This window comes from Anastrepha obliqua, chromosome 2 (assembly GCF_027943255.1).
Source record: "Anastrepha obliqua isolate idAnaObli1 chromosome 2, idAnaObli1_1.0, whole genome shotgun sequence".
NCBI classification, from domain to species: Eukaryota; Metazoa; Arthropoda; class Insecta; order Diptera; family Tephritidae; genus Anastrepha; species Anastrepha obliqua.
Window position 1 is genome coordinate 18,854,537 of NC_072893.1, and position 24,686 is coordinate 18,879,222.

At 36.6% G+C, this 24,686-nt stretch overlaps 1 protein-coding gene across 1 annotated transcript; it reads right to left on the bottom strand.

Annotated features, from left to right (window-relative positions):
- Window positions 1–23,501: 23,501 nt before the first annotated feature.
- Window positions 23,502–24,465, bottom strand: LOC129237774 (uncharacterized). The gene has a single exon (XM_054872708.1). It carries the CDS (start codon window positions 24,134–24,136, stop codon window positions 23,705–23,707), a length of 432 nt encoding a protein of 143 aa, XP_054728683.1. The 5' UTR covers window positions 24,137–24,465; the 3' UTR covers window positions 23,502–23,704.
- Window positions 24,466–24,686: the final 221 nt, after the last annotated feature.

The window sequence follows — 24,686 nt, forward strand, 5'->3', positions numbered from 1 at the left end:
AACTCATTATAACCCAAGCTTGCCTAATCCAAACTGACCAACCGAAGCTTGCATGTCACAGCAGAACCGTTTGTAATTTGCTGGTAAGCATGTACAATTTAATGAGTGTGAAAAATCATCACTCTTGAATGATCAAGACCTATTAAGCATAAGCGCATCTAACCTAACCTAACCTTACCTAAGTGTATTAAGTAAACATAAATCAGAATGTGTGATAAGCGTAATCATTTTTATTTATTTATTTATTTTAAAAATTGACTTAAAGAGTAAATCTTATAAGCTAATTGTAAATAAAGCGATAGCGTCGAGGCCTTATGCTTAAACTGTGTATATGGAGTTCTTTTGAATTGTGTCTTAAATTCTATGGTATAGGTGGGTTATTTTAAGGAATTTGGTTATTAAAGATATTGAATCGGAGGTTGGGGAAGATAGATGCGTCATTGGGTTTTAGTTGCTGAAGATTTGTCTTCTGCGGGCGGTGTATAGTGGGCAATGAAGAAGGATATGGGGTATGGTACATATTACGTCCGGGTTGCACGTGCTCGTAGTTGGGTTGGTGTTAGTCATGAAGTGTCCATGTGTAGTCTTTGTATGCCCTAGCCGAAGACGCCCGAACTTTATGACGTCTAGTCGGGTCACCCTATTTTTATTATTTTTTATAAAGTCCGTTATGTGGGTTTTTGTATGGTTTACCTGTTGGTACCAGTCATTGGTTGAGGTCCATGTATGGTGCTGTTTGTTATCAAAAAAGTTTTATTTTAGGGTATTTCGCTATCATAATGTTTCTAATGGTGGTTGGGTAGTGATCGTAGTTGTATATGTTTGCTCTTGAGTTGATGGCCGAGAGGGAATCAGAACATATTGCGAAGTTTTTGTTTTTGCTCTTTATTGTGTTTATAGCTTCATATATGGCTATGATTTCTGCAGAGTATGTTGAGCTATAGCTTGGTAGGTTTGACATTTTTATAACTTCGTTTTGTGAGGTTATGCTGTATGTAGTATTGTTGTCGATCTTAGATCCGTCTGTGTAGATGAAGGTATAGTTGTGGTATTTCTCTTTAATTTCGTAGAACTTTGTTTGATACTGGATTGGTTACTTAGGGTAGTATTAATTGCTTTAGGGTTTAGTATCCAGGAAGGCGAGTTGTGGATGGTATGTTTTGGATGTTTTGTAGGTAGATTGAGTTTTGCACTGAGGTTTAATATTTTGCCTATGGCTGGCTCTTGTTTGGGTATGTATTTTCTTTTCTTGTAGTTTTGGGCGATGTTATGGAGAGGGTTGTGTTTTGATACAAAAATTGTTTTAAATAACGTTGCCGTGGTCAAGTCTCTCTGATTTTCTACCGATCGTATATTGGCTTCGAAGAGTATGTTAGCGATTGGAGTGGAGCGCAGTTCCCCCAGGGCAGTTCTTATAGCTGAATTGAGTATTATTTTGATTTTGGTCTGTGTAGATGAAGGGTACACATAGAAGTTGAATGCAATCGGCTCAATTGTGTTACGTAGGGTTTTATTTAGTGAAGTGAGATTAGGATAAGTCATTCAAGGTTACGTCGAGTTTGGATAAGTTGGCATTGCAAACTAATCAAAATGACTTCCTTTTGCAATGCAGAAAAGCAGCACAATAGGTTCGATTGTCTCACATTGTGTACGGTTGGACTGATTTCGATAATGTTAGGTTAGGTGCTGTTTAGTTAGGTAATACTACGTCCGGGTAAGTCAGAAAATTGCAGAAGTAAGTCAGCAAATTGCGTTACTTTTTGCACTATTTTTTATTTTTATTTTTTTTTTTGACGTTATAATATTCTTTTGCGGTCTCTGTTCAACTCGAGAATGTTCTGTTTTTATTTTATTTCTACAAAAACGTTCTTCACTTCGAAAATTTCTTATCAATTTTGATCAAATAATGCTTGCTAGATTCGGAATGGACACAGGTATGGGTAAATATACTTAATTATACACGTATTTCACGAATAATAACGGAGAACCGCATTAAATTTGCAAATATGAAATTAGTGAACAAAAGTTTCAGTTTACTGAAGTTTTGTTTTACAAAAAAAATCCGTTACTTCGACACATTTTGATCGATTTTTGAAATTAAATGCTTTTTACATTCGGAATAGACACAGCTATAAGACTTTCTACTAATAAATAAACCTTTCATTTCAATATTATCGACAACATCTCGTTAAACTCGCAAAAATTTGAAAAACTTACTACAATTTTAGTTTGTGTTGAAAAATCAGTGGTTATTTTTGCTTAGCGTGAAAAATAGAAGACATACGCCAGAAGGACTAACATTTACCTCAACAAAACTCTTTCAAGATTGGAAATCGGATAAAATGCAGACAAGCTACGAATTTTGAAGTGTGGAAAAACACACAAAATCGGTTTTTAAAGGATAAATAAAAAATTTGAGGGTGTTAAAATTTTTTTGAACACGGTTACGCGTCGTTTTCGGCTAGATCTACAGTGCTCATCATGTCACTTCAAAAGTTCTGATTCACTGTAGCACCGTGTAATTTGGTAATCTTGCCTCGCATTGGGTAATGGCTTCTACTCCTATAGTAAGTTATGAAAAATTTTAAGAATAGTTAATTCGCTAATATTTTAACAATTTAGTTTGTCACTGAGCAAATATGATTTTAATAATCTACTGATTTACATGCATACATATATAAATACACTAGCGACCCGCCCCGTCTTCGCACGGGTGCACAGCCGATACTAAATATATCTCTATTAGAACTAACTAAAGGACCGCCCGCAAAGCGCTAACTAAGTCTTGCTCCCGGCAAAAGTGTTCACTTCTGCCTGCAGTGCCGCAGTGCAACCTGTTGTTTTAGGATACATAACTAAATTATTGTAGAGCTTCTCTATAAACAACATTTGACGTTAAATTATTTTCAGCTAACAAAATATACTGATGGTCGGGAGCCCCGACCCGTGATAGGGCAACGTAAAGTTGCCCATGCGTAAAACATTCTTTTCGTAAATCAATTCCTACTAATTTGAATGTTTGGCTTTGTGATTTGTTTATCGTTAGTGCGAAAGAAATTTTTACTGGAAATTGGAGCCTTTTGAAAGGTATTGGCAAATCAGTAGGGATCATGGGTATTCTTGGTATATGAGCTAATTCACCAGCTGCAGGGCCGGTGATAATCTTCGCTACTATTAAATTATCTTTTAGCTCCTTGATAAGAAGTCTCGTACCATTGCACATGTTGGGGGGGCTCAAATTTTTGAGAAGCATTATCGGCGTGCCAACTTTTAACGATAGTTCATGAGGTGGTAGCCCAGCGGGGTTCAGGGAATTTAAAAATTCCTGGGGGTAGTGCACTGCGTCCTCGATGTTAGTGACGGTGTCTATGGATTTATAGCACTTAACTTCACCCGGTACTTTCTGCATAATTAAATTGTTTATTTCGTTGACTGTTTCATTCCTGGGAGAAACTATTGCTCTACCACACAGCCAACGAAAATCATTTTGATCTAAGTTTTCGATGTCAGGATATATAGCATCTATCAGACTATCTAAATTATGGACTATTTGGCCTAGAGACTCATCCAAAGTAACCGCATAATCGGTGCCCAAATTTAAAGATGGAAAAATTCCTTCTCCAAGTTTCAGAAGCTGTTGTGGAAAGTTGCTATGCATATTTCCATGTAGATGAGCTCTCATATTGGTGCGCAAATTCAAATGTTGTACAGATGTCCAAAGGTGAGATGATTTTAAACATGCTTTCATAATATCTGCTCGCGTACCTCTGTTGACGACTGGAAGCGTTTGTCGGAAATCTCCAGCAAATACAAAAGTGATACCACCCATGACATTAGCAGAGCTTCGGAGGTCTCTTAAAGTACGGTCCACGGTCTCCACATGAGCTCTATGACTCATGGTGCATTCATCCCATATTACCAACGACGCGTCTTGCAGCAACTTACCAAGAGACCCATTTTTCCGAATAGAGCATGTAGACCGTTGATCTAAAGATACGGATAGCGGGAGTTTAAACGTAGAGTGAGCAGTTTTTCCTTCGTTCAAGAGAGTTGCAGCAATTCCTGACGAAGCAACTGCAATCGCTATCTTCCCTGATTGCCGTATCTTAGCAAGTATCAAATTTGCGAGAAAAGTCTTTCCAGTGCCTCCTGGTGCGTCCAAAAAAAATAATCTCCCCATGTTATTGATCACGCTGTCCACAATAGTATCATAAGCATGTCTTTGATCCGGTACTAATTTGGGCACATTGTCATTAACAAACGCTGTTAGATCATTTCTGTTATACTGTTGTACCATTGTGTCAATAGTATTATTCTGGTAAATACATAAGCATATGTAGGTAGCTAATTGGTGTCAATGGGCCTTAGCAATAGGCCGCGGGATATTTCTTTACGAAATTTCAGCCATCGAATGACGCAATTTTTTTTCTTTTTGTTCGATGAAATATTCTCTCCCTCACCTCATAGCAACAGCCCTCTACATTACATCCACACATACACGCGCATATTGGTACCATTCATGTATGTATGTAAGTATGTAAGTCGTTTTAACCTCCGTAATTTTGAAAGCAATGACATCCACTTGTTCCTCATTCTCATCGCTTATGCGCCGTAGATTACGTTTCGTGATTATGTGCTCGTGTGAGATGTGCTGTGCATATGAGCTGGTTGGACGGACGGACGTGCCCGCTGATGATCTTGTCCGGTGTATTTACGGTGTTTAGTGACGGCACTGAGCTGCCTTTTATTTGCGTCATTATTCGCGTGTTTTCAATTAATTTAATATCATCTTGGCTGTTAGACTTAGAAGCAATTTTTTTGTGTATGATTCGCTTGATAATTTGTGTAAGTTGACCTTTTTTGTTGGATCATTTTGAAAATCATAATTGCGTAATTTTTGGAAATTATTATTTTTTTTTTGATTGACGTATTATTTTCAATTTCCTTTAATACTTTTTTTTCGTTTACATACATATATGATACACGTGGCGGCCGCCCTAGACAGATAGGTTAGAGCGTGATCAGCTTTCAGAAGTAAGTTCGAGTCTCCGTGCATGAAACTCCAAAATGATAGAAAAAGTTTCTTTTAATGTCAAACTTCCAAGTGCATTTCTGTCATGAAAAAGCTCCGCATAAAAATCATCGTCCCGCGTAAAACTTAAGGTCCCTCCATTTGTCAACATCAAGACGCACACCACATATAGGAGTATGAGCTCACCTAACAGAAGTGTAAGCGCCAATTATTTGCTTATGTTTTATCCGCAGGTGTAGCCCAAATGCCTGAATCTTAGTACCCGACGATAGCAGGTCAGCTGAGAAGAGGGTGCTGAGATGATTCCAGCTTTTACAGAAAGGACTTGACACCTACCAAATTCGCGAGTTCCAGCTCGAAGTTCTTTCAAGCGCCCCCGATATACCCGCGACCACAAGGCACTCATGACTTTGCACGTTTGCGCACTAACCCAGAGCTCGCTGAGTTGATGGGAGGCCCATCTTGCCAAGAATAGACCACAGGTTCTCAAGGAAATACCAATACTCTCATTGCGCTCACAGCCAGACGGCATTTATTCGGTTGGGGAAAAAGTTCATAGCGTTTTTCTTAGCGCTTTTATGCTTTCTTTCATTTTACAACGATTTTCTTGCTGTTCGGCAAAGGATAAGTATTCATTCGATAGAACTTTATCTGCTTTATAAAACTATGTTAATTGCCTTTTTGAGTTATTTAACTTTTTATTAGTTTTGGGGGTGAAAAAGGTGCTGAAGCAGCCCGGGACATTAGCCACGTGTATGGAGAAGATCTCATAGGCGAGTCTAAAGCACGGAAATGGTTTGGATCATTCAAAAGTGGCGACTTTGAGGCCGATGAAGAACGTCCCAAATCACTTTTGAAGGAGAACGGTCGCAAAACCGTGAATCGTGAATTGGCGGAAAAAATCACCTACGATCATAAAACGATTTTCAATCGTCTTCATTCAATGGGATTTACCGAAAAATTGGGAGCCTCGGTGGCTCACGAGCTCAACGAGAAAAACAAATAAAATCGCCTTCAAATTGCTTCTCAGCATCTCGCCCGCTATCGAGCAATATGCGGTTATAAACATCGCTTTTTGTACCGAATCCTCACAGGAGATGAGAAATGAAGCAAAGAAAGGAGTGGCTGGCTCCAGGAGAAGAGCAGAGGAGCCGAGAGTCAAGCCGGATCTTCATACACAGAAGGTCATGATACGTGTTTGATGGGGCTGGGAGGGCATGTTGCACTGGGAAATGCTCGAAAAGATTGCCACGGTCAACAAGGAGCTCTACATTGTCCAGCTAATCGCATAAATGAGACTGTTTGACTGAAAAGGCCTGATTGACCTGGTCACACCATACTCCTTCACGACAACGCGAGGCCGCATGTTGCTCAAGTTATCAAAGCGGCACTCCAAGAGCTCGAATGAGACCTCCTTCAGCATCCGCCGTATTCTACGGTCCCTGCACCGACCGATTACAATACTTTCCACTCCCTATCAAATCATGTGAAGGGCATCACCTTAAGAACAGGCAATCAATAAAAGTCTTCGGTAAAAACGCTACAAACTTATTCCCAACCTAATAGAAACCTCGCCTCGTTGTTCGTGCGTTCGTAATTAGTAGCGGAATGCCTGATTTCTTGCTCGTCTGCATCCGAATACTTTGATAATCTACGCAGCTTTATCTAAAATAATTTCGTACTTGTATAAGTTGCTAGAGACCCTTTCACATTTCTGTAACCGCTAAATGCCTATACAATTTCCGACATCAATAGCCCTTATGAAGCGGGCATTATCGAAGTGACATATATACAGACATACGTACATACATACATTCACACATACGTACATACATACAAACCTTCATATCTACTTTACAACAATAGACGATCTTTCTTTATCTTTATTCAATTTGAGTAGATAGATAGCCGCCAGAGGCAGATTCGCGAATGTGGGCATACATACATACATAGGTACATACACCCATACATACATACATACCCATGCACTTGTATATGGAGATACGTACACGTGTAAAGCACTTACTTATGTAACCAGCTATCGATTGTTTTTGCTAATCCGCATTGTTTAAAAATAGCTCAAGGCAATTCCAATTGATTTCGAATTCGTTTCCTTTTTATTGCTTTTCTATTTGGTTTCAATTATTTTCTGCAATTATTGGTTTTGTTTTCATTTGCAATTCCATATATGCCTGAGTATACGTAATGAAATTTTCAAATGTGTTTTCTAATGCACAATCAAAAATGGGTTTTCTTGAAGAAAATTTTTAGAAATTAAAAAAAAAAAACAAATAAATATATACAAAAATATTAAAATATTAAAAAATATAAACCTTTTTTTTTCTATTAAAGAAAATAAAAAAAAATATTAAAATATAAAAAAATATTTTTTATTAAAACAAAATTAAAAACTAAAAACAAAAATTTTTAAATATTAAAAAATAAGAAATTAAAAACAAAAATATTAAGAAAAAAATTTTTTTAATTAAAAAAAAATTTAATCATAAAAAAAATTAAAAACAAATTCAAATCGACTAAATTGGTTTTGTTTTTATATTCAATTCCGTACTGAAATTTTCAAATGTGAGTTATTATGTACAATCATATACAATATAGTTTATATTGTATATATATATAGAAATTTTAATTTAATTTAAAATAAAAATTTAATTATTAAAAAAATGTAAAAAAACTTTAAATCGACTAAAATGGTTTTCTTTTCGTATTCAATTCCATATATGCCTGAGTATACGTAATGAAATCGAAAAATTAAAAGAAACAAAGTTTTGAAAAAAAAAGATTAAACCTTTTTTAAAATATTACAAAAAGAAGAAGTACCAAAAATATTACATTTTTTTATAAACAAAAACATTTAAAAACTTTATTAAAAAGAAACAAAATTTAAATTAAATTAATTAATAAAAATTAAATTAAATTAAAAAGGAAAAAGGAAAAAGTACCAAAAATATTAATTTTTTTTTTATTATAAAAAAATTTGAAAACTTTATTAAAAAAAATGTTTTTATTCAAATCGACAAAATTGGATTTGTTGTCATATTCAATTCAATATATGCCTGAGTATACGTAATGAAATTTTCAAATGTGTATTGTAATTCACAATCAAAAATGGGTTTACTTAAAAAAAATTTTTATAAAAATTAAAAAAAATATTAAAAACACAAATTTTTTAATTTAAAATATTAAAGAAACAACTTTTTTTAATTAAAATATTAATTTTTGTTTTTTAAATAATAATAAAAAAAATTTTTAATTTAAAAAAAATTAAAAAAAAAATATTAAAAACACAATTTTTTTTTAATAGTAAAAAATAAACAAATTTTTATTTTAATTTCAAATATTTAGAAATTTTTTTTTTAATTTTAATTTTAAATTTAAATAATAATAAAACAAAGTTTTTCTTTTTTTTCATTTGTATTAAAAAGTTTTATAAAACTGTACTATTTCTGTTTTAATTTAAAAAAATAATAATAATTTCAATTATTAATTTTTAAAATAAATTTTAATTATTAAAAATTAATTATAAGAAAAAATGAAAAAACCAAACCTTTTTGTTTTAATTCAAATATTAAATTTTTTTAAATAATAAATAATAAAAAAAAATTTTAAATTTTCCTAAAAATAAAAAAAAAAATATTGAAAACGCAATTTTTTTAAATATTAAAAAATAAACGATTTTTTTTTTTTAATTTAAAATATTAAGAAAGTTTTTTTAAATTTAAAATTAAAAAAAATTAAATAATAATAAAACAAAGTTGTCCTTTTTTTGATTTGTATTAAAAAGTTTTATAAAACTTTTTATTTTTTGTTTCTGTTTTAATTAAAAAATAATAATAATAATTTCATTTATTAATTTTTAAAATTAATTTGAATTATTAAAAATTAATTATAAGAAAAAATGAAAAAACAAACCTTTTTGTTTTAATTCAAATATTAAATTTTTTTTTAGATAATAATAAAAAAAAATTTTATAGTTTTCATAAAAATTAAAACAAAATATTAAAAACATAATTTTTTTTAATATTAAAAAATAAAGGTTTTTTTTTAATTTAATATATTTAGCAATTTTTTTTTTTTTAATTTAAAATATTAAATTTTTGTTTTTTCAAATAATAATAGGAAAGGTTTTATTTTTGATTTGTTTTAAAAAAATTTTATAAAAATTTTTATTTTTCATTTTTTTTTTTTAATAAAAAAAATTAATTTGAATTAATAATTGTTAAAATTAATTTGAATTATTAAAAATTAATTATAAGAAAAAATGAAAAAACCAAACCTTTTTGTTTTAATTCAAATATTAATTTTTTTTAAATAATAATAAAAAAAATTTAAAATTTTCCTAAAAATAAAAAAAAAATATTGAAAACGCAATTTTTTTAAATATTAAAAAATAAGCGATTTTTTTTTAATTTAAAATATTAAGAAATTTTTTTTAAATTTAAAATTAAAAAAAAATTAAATAATAATAAAACAAAGTTGTCCTTTTTTTGATTTGTATTAAAAAATTTTATAAAACTTTTTATTTTTTGTTTCTGTTTTAATTAAAAAATAATAATAATAATTTCATTTATTAATTTTTAAAATTAATTTGAATTATTAAAAATTAATTATAAGAAAAAATGAAAAAACAAACCTTTATGTTTTAATTCAAATATTAAATTTTTTTAGATAATAATAAAAAAAAATTTTATAGTTTTCATAAAAATTAAAACAAAATATTAAAAACATAATTTTTTTTAATATTAAAAAATAAAGGTTTTTTTTTTAATTTAATATATTTAGCAATTTTTTTTTTTTAATTTAAAATATTAAATTTTTGTTTTTTTAAATAATAATAGGAAAGGTTTTATTTTTGATTTGTTTTAAAAAAATTTTATAAAAATTTTTATTTTTCATTTTTTTTAATAATATAAAAAAAATTAATTTGAATTAATAATTTTTAAAATTAATTTGAATTATTAAAAATTAATTATTAAAAAAAACATTCACACAGACTAAATTTTCCAGCAGCATTCAAATTCTTTGACTGCATTCTTTCCCCTCATTAGGCATGCAAAGCGACATATCTATGTTACTATGTGTGTGTGTATGTACAAATGCATGTCTGTATGTTTGCATCTATAAAATCTAAAAAGATATAAAAAAAATTTTCAATCCAATTGCCATGAGGTGCTTGAATGCATAATTGCCTGGAAAATTGTTAATAAAATGTTAAGTAATAATTGGCGAGTTGGTTGAATTGTGTGCGAGTATGAACAAGTGCTTTAAAACATAGAGCAAACACAATGACTTACCTAATTATTATTTGCGCGTGCGGTCATAAATCACAAGTGATAACTTTATAAAAGTGATAAATTACTGTCGTTAGTAGCGATTGGTGACAGGTGGACAAACTTATCCAAGTTCTACTTACGCATACGCAGATGTAGAGGCTACAAAAATTTATTATACCAGCAAAATTAAAAAAATATTCGTATCTAAAGGCAGAGTATGCCATAAAAAATTATTCATTCGCCTAAAGACAGCAGAAATATGGCGAATAGATAATGACATACGAATTGGCTATCCGTCTCACTAACTGCCAAAAATCATCTAATAATGTCAAGTAGTTCTAATGTGTCAGGTAAAAAAAACTCCTATTAGTTCATTTTAATTTAATTTAATTGCAAAAAAGAAAAGCGATTACGTACGAGAGTTGCCTTTTTTATTTTGTTCCCAATAATGAGGACACAGTAATATACATAATAATGAAATTACTGTCTCTCACAATATTGTCCCCGGAATTCATGGCTGCCACCCCCAAGAAGTGGACACCTACAAAACGAGCTTTAAGTTTTCAACATCTCCTTCTTGTATTGAAATACGTTGGCCTTGCATTTAATTTTTGATGCCCGGGAACAAAAAGAAATCATTAAGAAATCAAATCAGTGCTTTAAGGCGGATGACCCATCAATTTTACTACGAATGCAAACCTAAAAATTCAACTTAAGCCATCTATGTGGGAAATTCGCAGTTACTTAGTTGCCAACACAATAGTTTTGAGAAAAACGCATTTAAAGTTTTGCGCCGGAGCGCCCGAGCGCCCTTCGTTAATTTTTGAATAACTCGAGAAATATTTTTCGGATTCACTTAAAATTTCCACACAATATTTTTAAGATATTATACTTTAAGAAAATTCAAAAAACAAAAAGAGCTACATATATACCTCCGGATCTCGTCCCTGCTTGGTGGTAGGGAAATAACTCCTGTGGCAGGAGGGGCTAGAATCACTAGATTCGTACATAGGGGCACACCTCAGGGCGGCGTCCTCTCGCCTCTTCTTTGGCTAGTAGCTGTGGATGAAGCTTTAACTCGATTAAACAGGGGTGGGGTAAAGGTGGTAGCATATGCCGATGACTTGGTTCTAATGGTCTCAGGTCCCTTCTCATCAGTAATGGCTGAAATTTTGGAAAGTGCACTGGCTACACTCAGTAGATGGGCTGCCAGTTGCGGTCTCAGAGTCAACTTTGACAAAATGGAGTTGATGCTATTTACCAGGAAATACAAGCCACCACCTTTTAAGCTTCCTAGACTTAACAACCAGTGTCTTACTCTTTCATCGGAAGTCAAGTATCTTGGTGTAATACTTGACCCCAAGCTCCACTGGAAGCCGCACATAGAAAATCGAGTTAAGAAGGCCAGTATAGCCTTCCACGCCTGTAAATCTATGTTCGGCAAAAAATGGGGTCTCAAGCCACGTGTCGTACTTTGGATGTACAACTTAGTGGTTCTGCCAATTTTGACATACGGTTGCCTAGTTTGGCGGGTAGCTCTTTAGAAGGGCTACAACACCACTAAACTAGAGAGAGTGCAGAGAACTGCATGTGTGGACATCATTGGTGCTTGTAGAACACGTCACACTGCTGTGCTGAACGTTATTCTGCACTTACTTCCTGTGGATCTGCAGGTTAAGTCCATTGCTGCTCAGAGCGCTACTAGGTTGAAGGAACTTGGTCTCTAGAGACGAATTCCTCTAGGACATAGTAGCATCTTGAAGCAGATCTCCCTCCCTTATCTGCTCTTCGGACTGATCTCTCCATCCGCAAACTGTGTTTTGAGGGTTGTGCTAGAGCTATCTTTCCGAGCAGGCAAGACTGGAAGGAGGGGAGAGTCGACACGGATATAGGTACCTCTGTTTTTACTGACGGATCCAAAATGGAGTCTGGAGTGGGAGCGGGGGTTTACTCTAAATTAGCAAGCATTTCGGTCTCCTTTAAACTGCCGGAAACAAGCAGCGTTTTTCAGCAGAGGTCTTTGCGATCCTGCAGGCTTGCAAAATGCTTCGGGATCGCTGTGGGGAGGGAGACATTCATATTTTTACCGATAGTCAAGCTGCAATCAAACCACTGTCGTCGCCGTATTGCAGCTCTCTTCTCGTGAACTCCTGTAAGGAGTTCCTGGGTGCAGGAATATAGAGGGAAATGAAATTGGCTATGAGTTTGCCAGGAAGGGGTCGGCAGAACCGGTTCCAGCTGTCCCCTTCTCAGACATTGGCATCCCCTTGGCCGTCGCTAAAGGGAAACTACACATTTTCTCCCCGATAGAAACAGAACGCTTAAGGTGATGGGAATCCCCCGCCATTCAATTTCCAAACTCATTGCGGTGTTCACTGGTCACTGGGTGACCGGTACTCATGCGGAGAAGCTTGGAATTCGGTACAACCCCTATTACAAAAGCTGTGGGGATCCTGCAGAGAAAGAGACTGTGGAACACGGCACGTAAATGCTACTTGTAGTGTACCTGGGGTACTCTTGCCATCTTACCTATCTACCCCTAACTCCCTTAAGTTTCTTTCCACAATTTAGCAGCGTTGTTCTGGCGTTAAACGATTCACGATGACTTGCCAAACCTTTTTCAACAGAAATTTCAACACAGTTGGCCATTCTCAGCTGTCAAGCCATAGTTAACGATATCGATCGTTCTCATGCATGAGAAATTTAATGTTTCTTATCTGAAGCATTTCCGCTTTTCTACCAATTTCAAAAGCACATTTTCACTCTTTTACTTGAATGCATATTTCCAAGCAATGATTTTGAAGACATTTCATGTTATTGGCATTTTACAATCAGCAAATTAAATAAATATTTGTATAATCTTTCCATTTGCTTGTGATTGCAAAAGAAGCCCAGCAACTGTCACTCCGCTACATCTCACACTTACAATAACAGTATAACTCAAACATACACACACATATGCACATGCACACCCACAAAAGTTCGATCAAAGAAATCAATAATCAAATAGAATAGCACTTCTGTTACAATGGCAGCTGGAGCTACAACAACAACAGCAACAAAAACATTACCAACAGCAAACATTTAAGTGGCAGCAACCTAAATGCGAATTGGAGTGAATTGAACTGAAATGTCATTGTGATCGCAGTTGATCAGCGCCGCCGTCACCAGCGTCGGTTTTACATGATCGATTTTACTATGACAACACAACGCGACACGAAGCATTTGTTGTGCATTCGATTATATGTTTTGTAAGTAGGTTATAATGGCAAATGACAAATGGTATTTGTTGCTGCTGCTGCTCACATTGCGGTGGCGGCTGACAACTTTCAGTTTGAGCAAACATACGCAAAAAATTCGAATTCAATACCGTAATTCACGCATAGTTTGTCAAATTTTTGTTCACTTTGTGATTTTTCTGACATTTATTTTTTCGCATTTTTTATTTTTTTATTTTTTTTTTCTTGAAACATTGCAAAGGCAGTTTTCTCATTTGAGAATAAAATACAAAAAACAGCATTTAAATTAAATACGTTGGCTTTGTTGTTCCTTTTGTTTGTTGGCTTATTTGTGGGCATTGTTTTGCGAAAGTTGTGATCTTGACAAACTGTAAATTTCAAGCTAACAAAGAGATATTCGCAAAACACGAGAATAGCAGTTAGTTACGCTTCACTCAACAGGGCATTAGGGCCTTAAGGGTACCCAGGCCTTAAGGGTACCCGGTGGTCTAGAGCACGAAAATTTCACCTATTTTCACGATTTTTTTTTTGCCATTAAACATTTAAAAAACGATATTTCAACTTTTCGGGCTTATTAGTACGTTTATTGAGCATACAAAAAAATTTTTTTTTTACTTTTGAAACAATATTTATTATTATAAAAATGCCGCTGAAGATGACCCTCTCAAAAAATCGAACCCGGACGGCGTAGATGATTTCGAGACTTCTACTCATCAAGAAGATTCTTAATCAGAAAGAGTGCAGTTATGGTCTGAACAAGAACAAATCGAAAAAATGAAAAATTGATAAAATGGCGCACTTTTGAAGAAAAAGTTCGTAAAATCGGTTTTTTTTACTAGTTTTTTAGTTTAAAAAATAGGAAATTATTTAAATAAAATTATGATTCTAGTTCCGACGATAGCGATACATGTTTTGAACAACATATCCAAATTTCAAGTGATTCGGTTGAATAGTTTTTTTGTTTTCATCCCCGCCGTGCCGAAGAAAGTCGTTCCAAGATAAATGAGTTTAAAGTTTGAGGTACAGGAGCGCGCGGACCACTCTTTACCTAAATAATGGGCTGTAGATGCTATAATATAGGGAATTTCCGCATGAAAATTTGGCAGTATATTCTTAAAAGCCTATACTTCCGAAATATTGAAAAAACAAAAAATCGATTTTTTTAAATTCCTAGACCACCGTCCCCTTAACACAAATTAAAGCTCCAAATTGCCATACTTTTTGTGTTTTAGAAAACTGTAAACAGTGTCTGAATATTTACAAAATCCAAAACTTTTATTTTGTTAAGATCAAATGGTGTTTCGAGCTAAGAGTGCCATCAAATGTGGGCAAAAAAGGCTGGTGATGCGATCAGAAAGTACCGGAAATGTTTAAATGAAACAAAACAGAGTTAAATTTCAGGCCAAATTTATTTTATCTCCTTCAAAATATGCCCCGTCTGAAGCAACACACAGATGCCAACGTTTAACCCAGTCCTCCGTGCGCCCCTGGTAGCCAGACGAAGAGATTGCCTTCAGCTCCTTCGTCGTATTCTCTTTGATCTCGTCTATCGACTGAAATCTCTTTCCACGAAGTGGTAACTTCAACTTGGGAAACAAAAAGAAGTCGCACGGGGCCATATCAGGTGAATACGGGGCTTGCACGATAGTGTTTACTTGGTGTTTAGCAAAATAATCCAGCACAATTTGGGCTCGGTGCAATTGCGCGTTATTATCATGTAAAATCGAAGAATTAATTGCCCATATTTCCGCCCGTTTGCGACGTACAGCATCTCTCAAACGCTTCAAAACGAATGAATAGTAACAGATGTGTGTCTTAGAGTCCCACCAACATAAGAAAAAAATATGGACCGGTTCCCACGTGCGCGGTTCATTTAAATTGGACATTCCCGGTACTTTATGATCCTAGGGTATGGCCTATCCCTCCCAAATATCAACCTCAACTTCACGCGGTATTCCCTCTTTCAAAACTAACGAGGCTTTGATGACCGATTATAGGCAAAATATAACCTAATCATCCCTGACGTGCTGGCAGCACGTCTGGGGTCTAAATCCGACATCTCGGCGCCAGAATCGGAGAAATAGGCTGATAACCTGCCTAATTTAAACACAAATCTATCAATGAAACCACAACGAATAAACCTCGGAATAAACAACCCGCTCAAAATTCGATGATCCTTGGCATGAAAAATAGTACCAGATTTGGAACTTGGAACATTCGTACACTTTTGGTAACATCACGTCTGCTGAAGTTAGCAAAGAATTCTTAAGCTATACACACCTTTTTCTAGCACTCAGTGAAACCAGATGGCCTGAATCTGACTCAATAACAATAAAAGAAGGATTAATCTTCTTCTACTCCGGCAAACCTCGTGGTCAACCAAGATCCAGCGGTGTAGGTCTTCTTTTATCTAATAAAGCAAACGCAGCTCTTTTAGAATGGAAACCCCCTCTCAGACCGCACGATAATCGCCCGATTTCGTTCTCGGTTTCATAACATCTACTGCATTCAGCGTTACGCACCTACAGAAGCAGCTCTATATTCCGAGAAGGAGGCTTTCTATAGCCTTCTATCAAGCAAAGTAGTTGCTAACGCAAACATAACAAAGCTGCTCGGAGATTTTAATGCACAAGTTGGCTCGGACAATACAAGCATGGAAAGCGTAACGAGACGACATGGTCTGGAGAGAATGAGCGAAAATTGAGACATGTTTGTTGAGTTCTGCACCAATAACAATCTCGTCATTGGAGGCACACTTTTTGTTTTCCTTGTTCACTCCTCTCAGGAGCATAGGGCCTCGACAAGGCTATTCCATCGTACACCGTTCTGTGCTGTTCTGTGGCGGACACAAACGTGTTGACAAACTCACCCATATTGGGTCACGCCTGATCACATTAGTGAAAATCAGATTGACCACATCGCGATAAGTCGTACTTGGAGAGGTTCCGTCGAGATATACGTAACGTATGCGCATACGCTTGTTTCAGAAGCTCAATCCGCTGCAGAAACAAACCGAACTAGAGATCTGTACAGAGTAACGAAAAAGCTGACTAACAGTGACACTCAAATCGCTGATAGTCCACTCAAAAACTCTTTCGGTCACTTCGTTACCACGACAGAAAAGCAACTCGAAACCTGGAAAAAATATTACATCTGCATACTCTCTCCTGCACCAATAAACACCTATAATATTTGTGACTGTTCATCGCACAACATAATTAGTTCAATAGAAAACTAAGTAATCGATGACTTCTGGACAACCGGGCAACTTCCTAATGAGTTAAAAGAGAGTGCTATAATCCACTTACCCAAAAAATGTGATCTTTCTGCTGAGTTCGGTGAACAAAATAATCGCCCAAATTTTCAATAAATGTTTATCGACGGCTCTTCAACCAAAACTCAGGGCGGCACAGGCGGGTTTCCGATCATCAGTAGAGTGACAAACCCTCTCTATCATATTTTGGTAGACTTTAAAGAAGCGTTCGATACGATCCACCACGAGTGGATCTGTGATCACTCATAACACCAAAATTAAAATATTCCACTCTATTGCACGGCTGCGAAGCTTGGAGACTTGCAACGCTTACAAGCATTTGTGAACCGTTGCTTCCGTACAGTACTTCGCGTCTTCTGACCCAACAAAATATCCAACCAAAACTTGAGGGCCATGACGAACCAAACTACAATGAGAATGGAAATGCTCAAAACAAAAGTGCGGATGGTTTGGACACATTTTAAGAAGAGATCCGAACGACATCACCCGTAAAGGGTCAAAGAGTCATATGAGGTGTCGACTTCGATACCTCAACTTTACTTGGAATAAATTTCAATGCTACGAGTGCGGTTCCTGAGGGAAGTTGGTGTTATCATCGTGTGCTGCCATCTATCAAACGACGGCAAAGCAAGTTTCAGACTGATTATAGGTTAGCTTGGACTTGGCAACTATTCGAGTAAGACGTGTTCCGGGATTTTCGCTAAGATGGGAAAAGACCAGTCGCGTTCGGTAATTCCAAAGATAAAAGCAAAGTTGGTTGCTGTCTATGGGGCGGCTTCGCCATCTATGAACACAGTTAGATATTGGTTTAACGAATTTAAACGTGGACGATCATCCGTTTTTGATGAGGAACGACCAGGACGCCTTGCAGACGTGGTTACCGAGGAAATCATTAAAAAAGTCCACGACACGATTCTCGCTGATCGACGAACGAAAGTGCGCGAAGTAACAGAAGCCATAAGTGTGTCGACCGGAACGTAGATTAATATTTTACATGATAAGTTAGCGATGAAAAAAATGTCGGCCAGTTGGTTGACGCGACTGCTCACGGTGAAAAACAAACGGATGCGGCTGTTAACTTCGAAGCAATTTAAGCGAGAGCAGAGAGAGCGAGAGGCTGTTTGGAGCAATTTAAGCGAAGTCTGAAAGAATTTTTGAGTCGAATTGTCACCATTGATGAAACCTGGATTCATCATTACCCACCAGAAACTAAGCAACAATCATAACAATGGATTTCTCCTCCCCGTCAATCTGCCCCAAAGAAGACGAAGACAGTCCCATCGGCCGGAAAGCGCATGGAGAAGATTTTTTTAAATGCAAACGACGGCATCCCCATTGATTTTTTAGAAAAAGGAAGAACGATCTTTTGACAATACTGCAGTGAGTTCTTGGAACGCTTTCGCGAAAAATTGAAGGAGACACGGCCGCATTTGGCGCAAAAGAAGGTGCCTGCTTCACCACGATAACACACTAGCACATTCATACGGAGTTGTTGCCGCCAAACTGCATGAATTGCCTTATGAATTGCTGCCGCACTCCCGTATTAAGCCAAGCTGGCTCCCTGCGACTTTTTCTTGTTCCCTCACATGAAGAAATGGCTCGCGGGAAACAAATTTAGTTCAAACGAGGAAGTCATTGCCGAGACAGAGACGTATTTTGAAGAGTTCGACAAATCCTATTTTTTGGAAGGGTTAAGAAATGGTCGGAGTACTGATTGAAAAAATGGTGTGTTCATTTCTAACGCGGGGACTTACAGAACCCCTCTCATATATCTCAATTATTCTGTATTTTATTTAAATAGAAAATATTTATGCCCCTATTGAGTCCCTTTTTTCTAAATTGCTTTTGGTCATTCAGTATTCAGCGTTTGTGAGCTTTTAGCTCTTAATAGGAATCCCAAACGATTTACTCGAATTATATAAGAAAAATGATGATGAGACATTATGAGCTAAAAATGCGAACAAAATCTAATAGTTTTTTTAATAAGCTTCTTTTCTTAGAATTCTGAAAAAATAAAAATTTAAAAACAAAGTAAACTATATAAACTATATAAATTTCTCTGCCTTTCTAGATCTTCAGTATAATCTTTACTCAGATCTTTCTGCGTCGTCAACAAATGTTGCTCAATTCTCAATCGTAATGAACTGTTAATTCGAAATAATAAATTTAAATGTCAATTCAATGGAAATTTGATAACTTGGAAACTTACAGCGATTAGAAAATTAGTTTGGCGGTCATCCTTTAAGCATTTGCGCATCACAGAATCTTTGATTTTGTATAAGAAAAAGGGGTGCCTTTATTATAAGCATTTGATTTTTTTTTTATTATTTGTAAGCACTAAATAAGGAGGTAAGTAGAGAAACTCATTTAGACCATTGCCGTTCCGTCGGGATAGCACAGGACAGGTTTACCTGCTACTCTTCGTTAAACCCATTTTATTTTAAGTGCAAACCCATTGATCTGGCTTAGTAAATATATTCCTAAGAGGCCATCAGAATCATTCAAGAACGATGAGCTGAAGTATCTTAACCTAATGACATGCCACGCGAGACAATAACAGAAAAGATGTTCGACAGACTCTTCCTCCTCCTCATTCGAGCAGCTTCTGCAATAGTCGAAATGAGGTACGTTCAATCTTTGAGCATGTCGACCTAGAAGAGAAAGGCCTATGATAAAATCAACCAACATAGAGACGTTTTTCCTTTCCCGATTAAGTGGCGGTAGACATCCCATTTTGGTCAAATTCTTTTTGTAGCATTACATGTCAGACTATCAACCCGCGTCGGGTTAGCTGAATTGACAAGAGCTACTTGCACCGCGCAGTTTGTAGGTTGAGAGAGGTATGTCTACAATCTCCATACCAAGAGGGAGGCGAGTGGTAGTGCCCTCTTTCATTACAATTCCCTGGTATATCTCAATGCTCTATATTCCGCCATCTCTGAAGTCCACCATCAACCAACTGACTGGACCTTGTCAGTGTGACTTTAGACCTGAAAAATCCACAATCGACCAAATCTTCACAATACGCCAAGGCTTGGAAAATACCGATGAAAGAAGAATCGGCACACTCCATCTTTTTGTCGATTTCAAAGCTGCATTCGACAGCACGAAAAGGAGTTGCCTATATGCCGATGACGACTGCCAGATCTTTAGCATGAGGCCTGCTGCTATTTCGAAAGTTGTACCTCTCGTTTCCATACAAAAATCATTTAACGCTTGTGTAAAATCTTACGAAATTACATAAGTAAACTTAAACATAGCCAAAAACGCGTCTTTCCTCCTTTTAAGCGGTAATATCTTGTGATTATCAGATTCAAATTCAGATTCAGCTCATCACGCACATCCGGAAAGTTGTAGTCTAGTTGTTGGTTCTGAAAGTCAATTACAATTTGCCAGTCTATGTAAATCTTGGCCGGCTCGGCTTTCCATTTTCAAAGATCTATGACAATATTGGAAGAAATTGATAATCTGGTTGGATCTAACCATCTTCAGTGGGTTACTGAGGTCAACTCAACTTAGTCAGCATTACCACCTTTACGTTGTTGTTGAGCTCCATGGCTGAACAAAGAAAGTTTGTCTGCATAGTAGAAGGGCTAGTTATGAGGTATCCTGCAAGATACTGCGCTAATTTATTCATTCATTTATCCAACAGTAGGCTTTTACAGAAATACACAATCCATGTGCTATGTCATTCACTTTCTTCAGCAGACTTTGCAGCATGCCGCTTTTATCTAAAATCTGTTCAAACAAAGGAAAAATACTTTAGCTCGTTCAAGCTGTAAGAGAGAAAGCGAAAATGTCTTCTACGAGGTGATGAACGTTTTGGACTAGGCTGAGCTTGACTACGAATTTCTGTTATGTATTTGGAATTTCTTGTACACATTTTTTGCAGTCTCAGTAAGCCAAAGGATTCAGCGGCTCCATCGACGGTTCGGTCATGTCGTCTGAATGGATACAAACGCTCCGGTTCGAAAAGTATTCGATACGGTACCAGCTAGTGTTAGCAGTGGCAGAGGACCTTTGCGTTGGAAAGATCAGGTGGAGAAACACGTGGCTTCACTTTATTTGTCCAACTGGCGCCAATTAGCAAGAGAAAGAAGCGGCTGAAGCGCTTTTTAACTTGACCAAAACCGCTTTAGCGGTTATCGCGCCAATCAACAAGAAAAATTATGAAAAATTTAAAATTGTTTCCTTACTCAAATTCGCTTAAGCCTTTTGCAGTACTTTTCTTTTGGTGGGTGAGGTTGGGTTGAAAATGTCTTTGCACTTCCAGCGACCATCGTGTACTGCTTTGAGTGGTGTGGCCACTAAAACAATCCCTCCTTTTCTGGGGAGATTTCCCTCCCGGAACTACTTTCTGCATTACTTCGGGAGGGCCCAGAACGGCGTCCATAACGTGTACCAGTTCTATTCACCCACGTCTGGGTCCACCATATTTGTAGCCAGCTTCTTGCCATAGGCTCGTCTTCTTATACCTTCATCCTTACAGCTTTTGTGTCTGTTGACCACAATTGGTTTCTGCGTCCTCTCCTTTTGACGTACTTGTAGGTATATTTCATGTCAGCCAAAGTCTCAATTGCTTCGATTTTTAAAGCATCTGTTACATCTGAAGAATGCGACATCAGATTTGTTAGTTTCGACTTGTTCCCGTCTGATATTGTCGTGAGTCAAACAGTTAGTGCCTCCTTGCTCAAGAGTTCCTACGCTTCAGCTGCCCACTCTGCATATCGGTGGGACTGCATTATTTTTGCTGAATATGTCTGGTATCACATTGTTCACCTGCAACGGGAGTCCAAGTAGTATTTCCAATGTTTGACATTCGTCTCGAAAACGGTCACATTGCAAGATGACATGCTCTGCATCTCGATCGTGTTGGAGCAGTCTGCCAATTTAAAATAGTGGGGATACAATGGAAAACATCCGTGCCAAATGTAGGCAAAAATTAAGGTGAATTTGGTTGTAAAATGAAAAATCTTTATTTATTCTTGTAAATCAATTTCATCCCCTTCAAAATAATCCCCTCTCGATGAAATACACTTATGCCAACGATTTTTCCAATCCCCGAAACATGCCAAATAGTCCATTTCCGGTATAACCATCAGCACCTTCTTCGATTCAGCTTCCAGCCAGGTGGAAGGAATTCATAGTGCACCGCACCACGAAAATCGAAAAAAACTGTCATCATGACCTTTATTTTTGAACGACTTTGACGTGCTCTTTTCGGTCTGGCCTCGCCTTTAGCACGATATTCGCTTGATTGGTCGGTTGTTTCAGGGTCGTAAGCATAAATCCAAGTTTCATCTCCCGTAATGATGCATTTGAGCTTGTCCTGATAGTCTGAAAGCATTGTTTCACACACATTAACGCGACGACTTTTTTCCAAGAAATTGAGAGTTTTCGGTACCAAACGAGATTTGACTTTTCGTAGGCCCAAATGGTCTTTCAAAATGGTTTTCACAGATCCTTCTGATATTCCGATCATATCAGTAAGGTCTTTAACAGTCAACCGACGATTTTTGGGCACTAACTCCTTCACTTTATTGACGTGTTGGTCATCTGTTGACGTCGATGGTCGTCCGGAGCGCTCCAAGTCATCAACACGTTCTCGACCCTCTTTGACGTCTTTGTACCACTTATAAACATTTTTCTGCGACATGGTCGAATCACCAAATGCCTTCTGCAACATGCTAAATGTTTCCTCGTCACCCATGGTGCAATTTCAGGTATAAGCTATGGATCCAATGGCCATTGACTGATAGATCCCATCTATGTTGCCATTCTTCTATGAATTGCAGACGTTCTGTGGTTTTTTTCTCCTTTGATGGGTTCGCTCCGTGCCAATCATAGAGACGACACATTTCTCGTACGTGTATGTATATCCATAGGGAGTTTTCCGGCGATAACGCAAATCGCGTCGTCAGAGACGTTTCTGAATGCGCAAGCGACTCTTATTGCCTGCCGTCGTAACACCTGTGATACGTGTCGTACTTTAGATGGTTTAACTCCCGTCTTTTGCATTGCCTATCGAAAGATGTTCGCTACAAAAAACAACGTTTTTGCTAGCTCTGTAAAAACACCCTTTATTTTACATCACAATGAAACCTGCAAGTGTAAGCCAATTGAAACGGCAATCTAGAATCTGATGGAGGTCAAATGTTCAAATAATTAAAGATTGTCTCAATTCGGCGAACTGCCGAGCAGCATTGCTGATAGTTACAAAATTTTAACATCCAAAACATAAGCGCTATTTAGAATAAGTGCGTATGTATGTACAAAACTTGCAAGAGATGTAAAAGTATCAAGAGAGCAAAAGAGAGAGAGAAAGATCGAGCAAACGATTTGCCTAAATGGCTAAGTGAGTGGCATTAAGAGTAGCGCCGTGATTGAGTGCTTGAGTAAGCCAGGTTTATCGCGCTCGCTTTTTAGGCCTTCAAGCATTTCCTATGCATACATACATAAATACATACCTGACGTCACTGAGAGTGCGCCCAAAGAGAAAAGTAAATCTAGGTGTGTACAACAAATATCTACACAACAAAAGCGCATTTAAAGCGTAATATTTTATAGAAAAAATAAAAATAAAAAATGAAACACCTACGTTTTGATTGAAAATTTTATTTAAAATATTAAAATATATTATTACTATTTATTGTTATTTATTCATAATTTTCTTTAAAATATTTATCAAACACTATTTGGTGTAGCAAAAATTTGTTCTTCGTCACACTAACAATTCGAGTGACAGCGGCAGCGAAGGCACTTTACTGCATTGCAATTAATTATAAGTAAATTTCTAACTTCTAAACTATTTATTTCGTGTTATTCAGCCATTTTCACGCATGACTTGACTTATTATTGACCACTTCGCTCAGCAGCACCAAAACCTGGCGGCCAACAACAATGACGCCACAATGGCGGCTATCCAAGGCCGCAGACTACTCGCTCCATTGCATCCATCTGTGCTGCAAGTGTAGATACACGAACGATAATCCATGCGATCACCTTTGTTCTTCACATAATCACAATAGTTGCCCAAATCCTTGGAGGAGCAGAATCGCTTCGCGCCAATGCCACCCTCATAGCGGCCGATATGCTTAATACAGAACTTGGCATCGTGCACATTCGAGCAATTCTGCGGCTGTATGTCTGGCTCGTCGAAACGTTCAAACCATTCGCCACACTGGAAGGGCGTTTGGGTGTCGGAGGCGTCACAGACGTAACAATTGATAGCCAAGGCAGTGCCACACAACGCAGTGCAGATAACCAAAAGTTGGAGGATAATTTTACTCGTACATGACATTTTGGGTTGTTTATGCCTCTTGTTTTTAATTCAGCAGGAAAAAAACAAAGAATTTATAGTTAAACAGCAGCAGCAATCGAACAATACTACTTCAAACACAAACAAAACACTTCACAATAACAAAATAGAAAATCAAACTGTTACGAAACTTTACTAGAATAAACAAAGCAACAGCTCTGTAAGCAACACACAACTCGTGTGCAAGTGGACGGACACAATGGCCACAGTGATGGAGTGTAGTAAACGTCAAGAGTGTGCCAGCCAAATGTCAAAACGAAATGGAGAAACCCACAGTAAAACAGACAACTGTCAGGTTGGAACTGACATTTCTGGCCATTTGCTTTACACCTTCGTACGTACATTGGCCGATAAACTCAGTTACTCCCTGCTTGACACCAGAGTCTCCCTTTGCTTAGCACAGGTCTCCCTTTGCTTGGCTTAATTCTGTTTTACTTGCCCACTTGCTGCGGTTTCTACTCAGTCATGCATGTGTGAATGTGTACGTGTGCATGTGTTCCACTTGCTTCTCCTGCCATAACAAAAACGCATA

What these genes read in the sequence shown, in the direction of transcription:
- LOC129237774 (XM_054872708.1), bottom strand. Translation starts at nt 24,136, where the DNA reads ATGTCATGTACGAGTAAAATTATCCTCCAACTTTTGGTTATCTGCACT.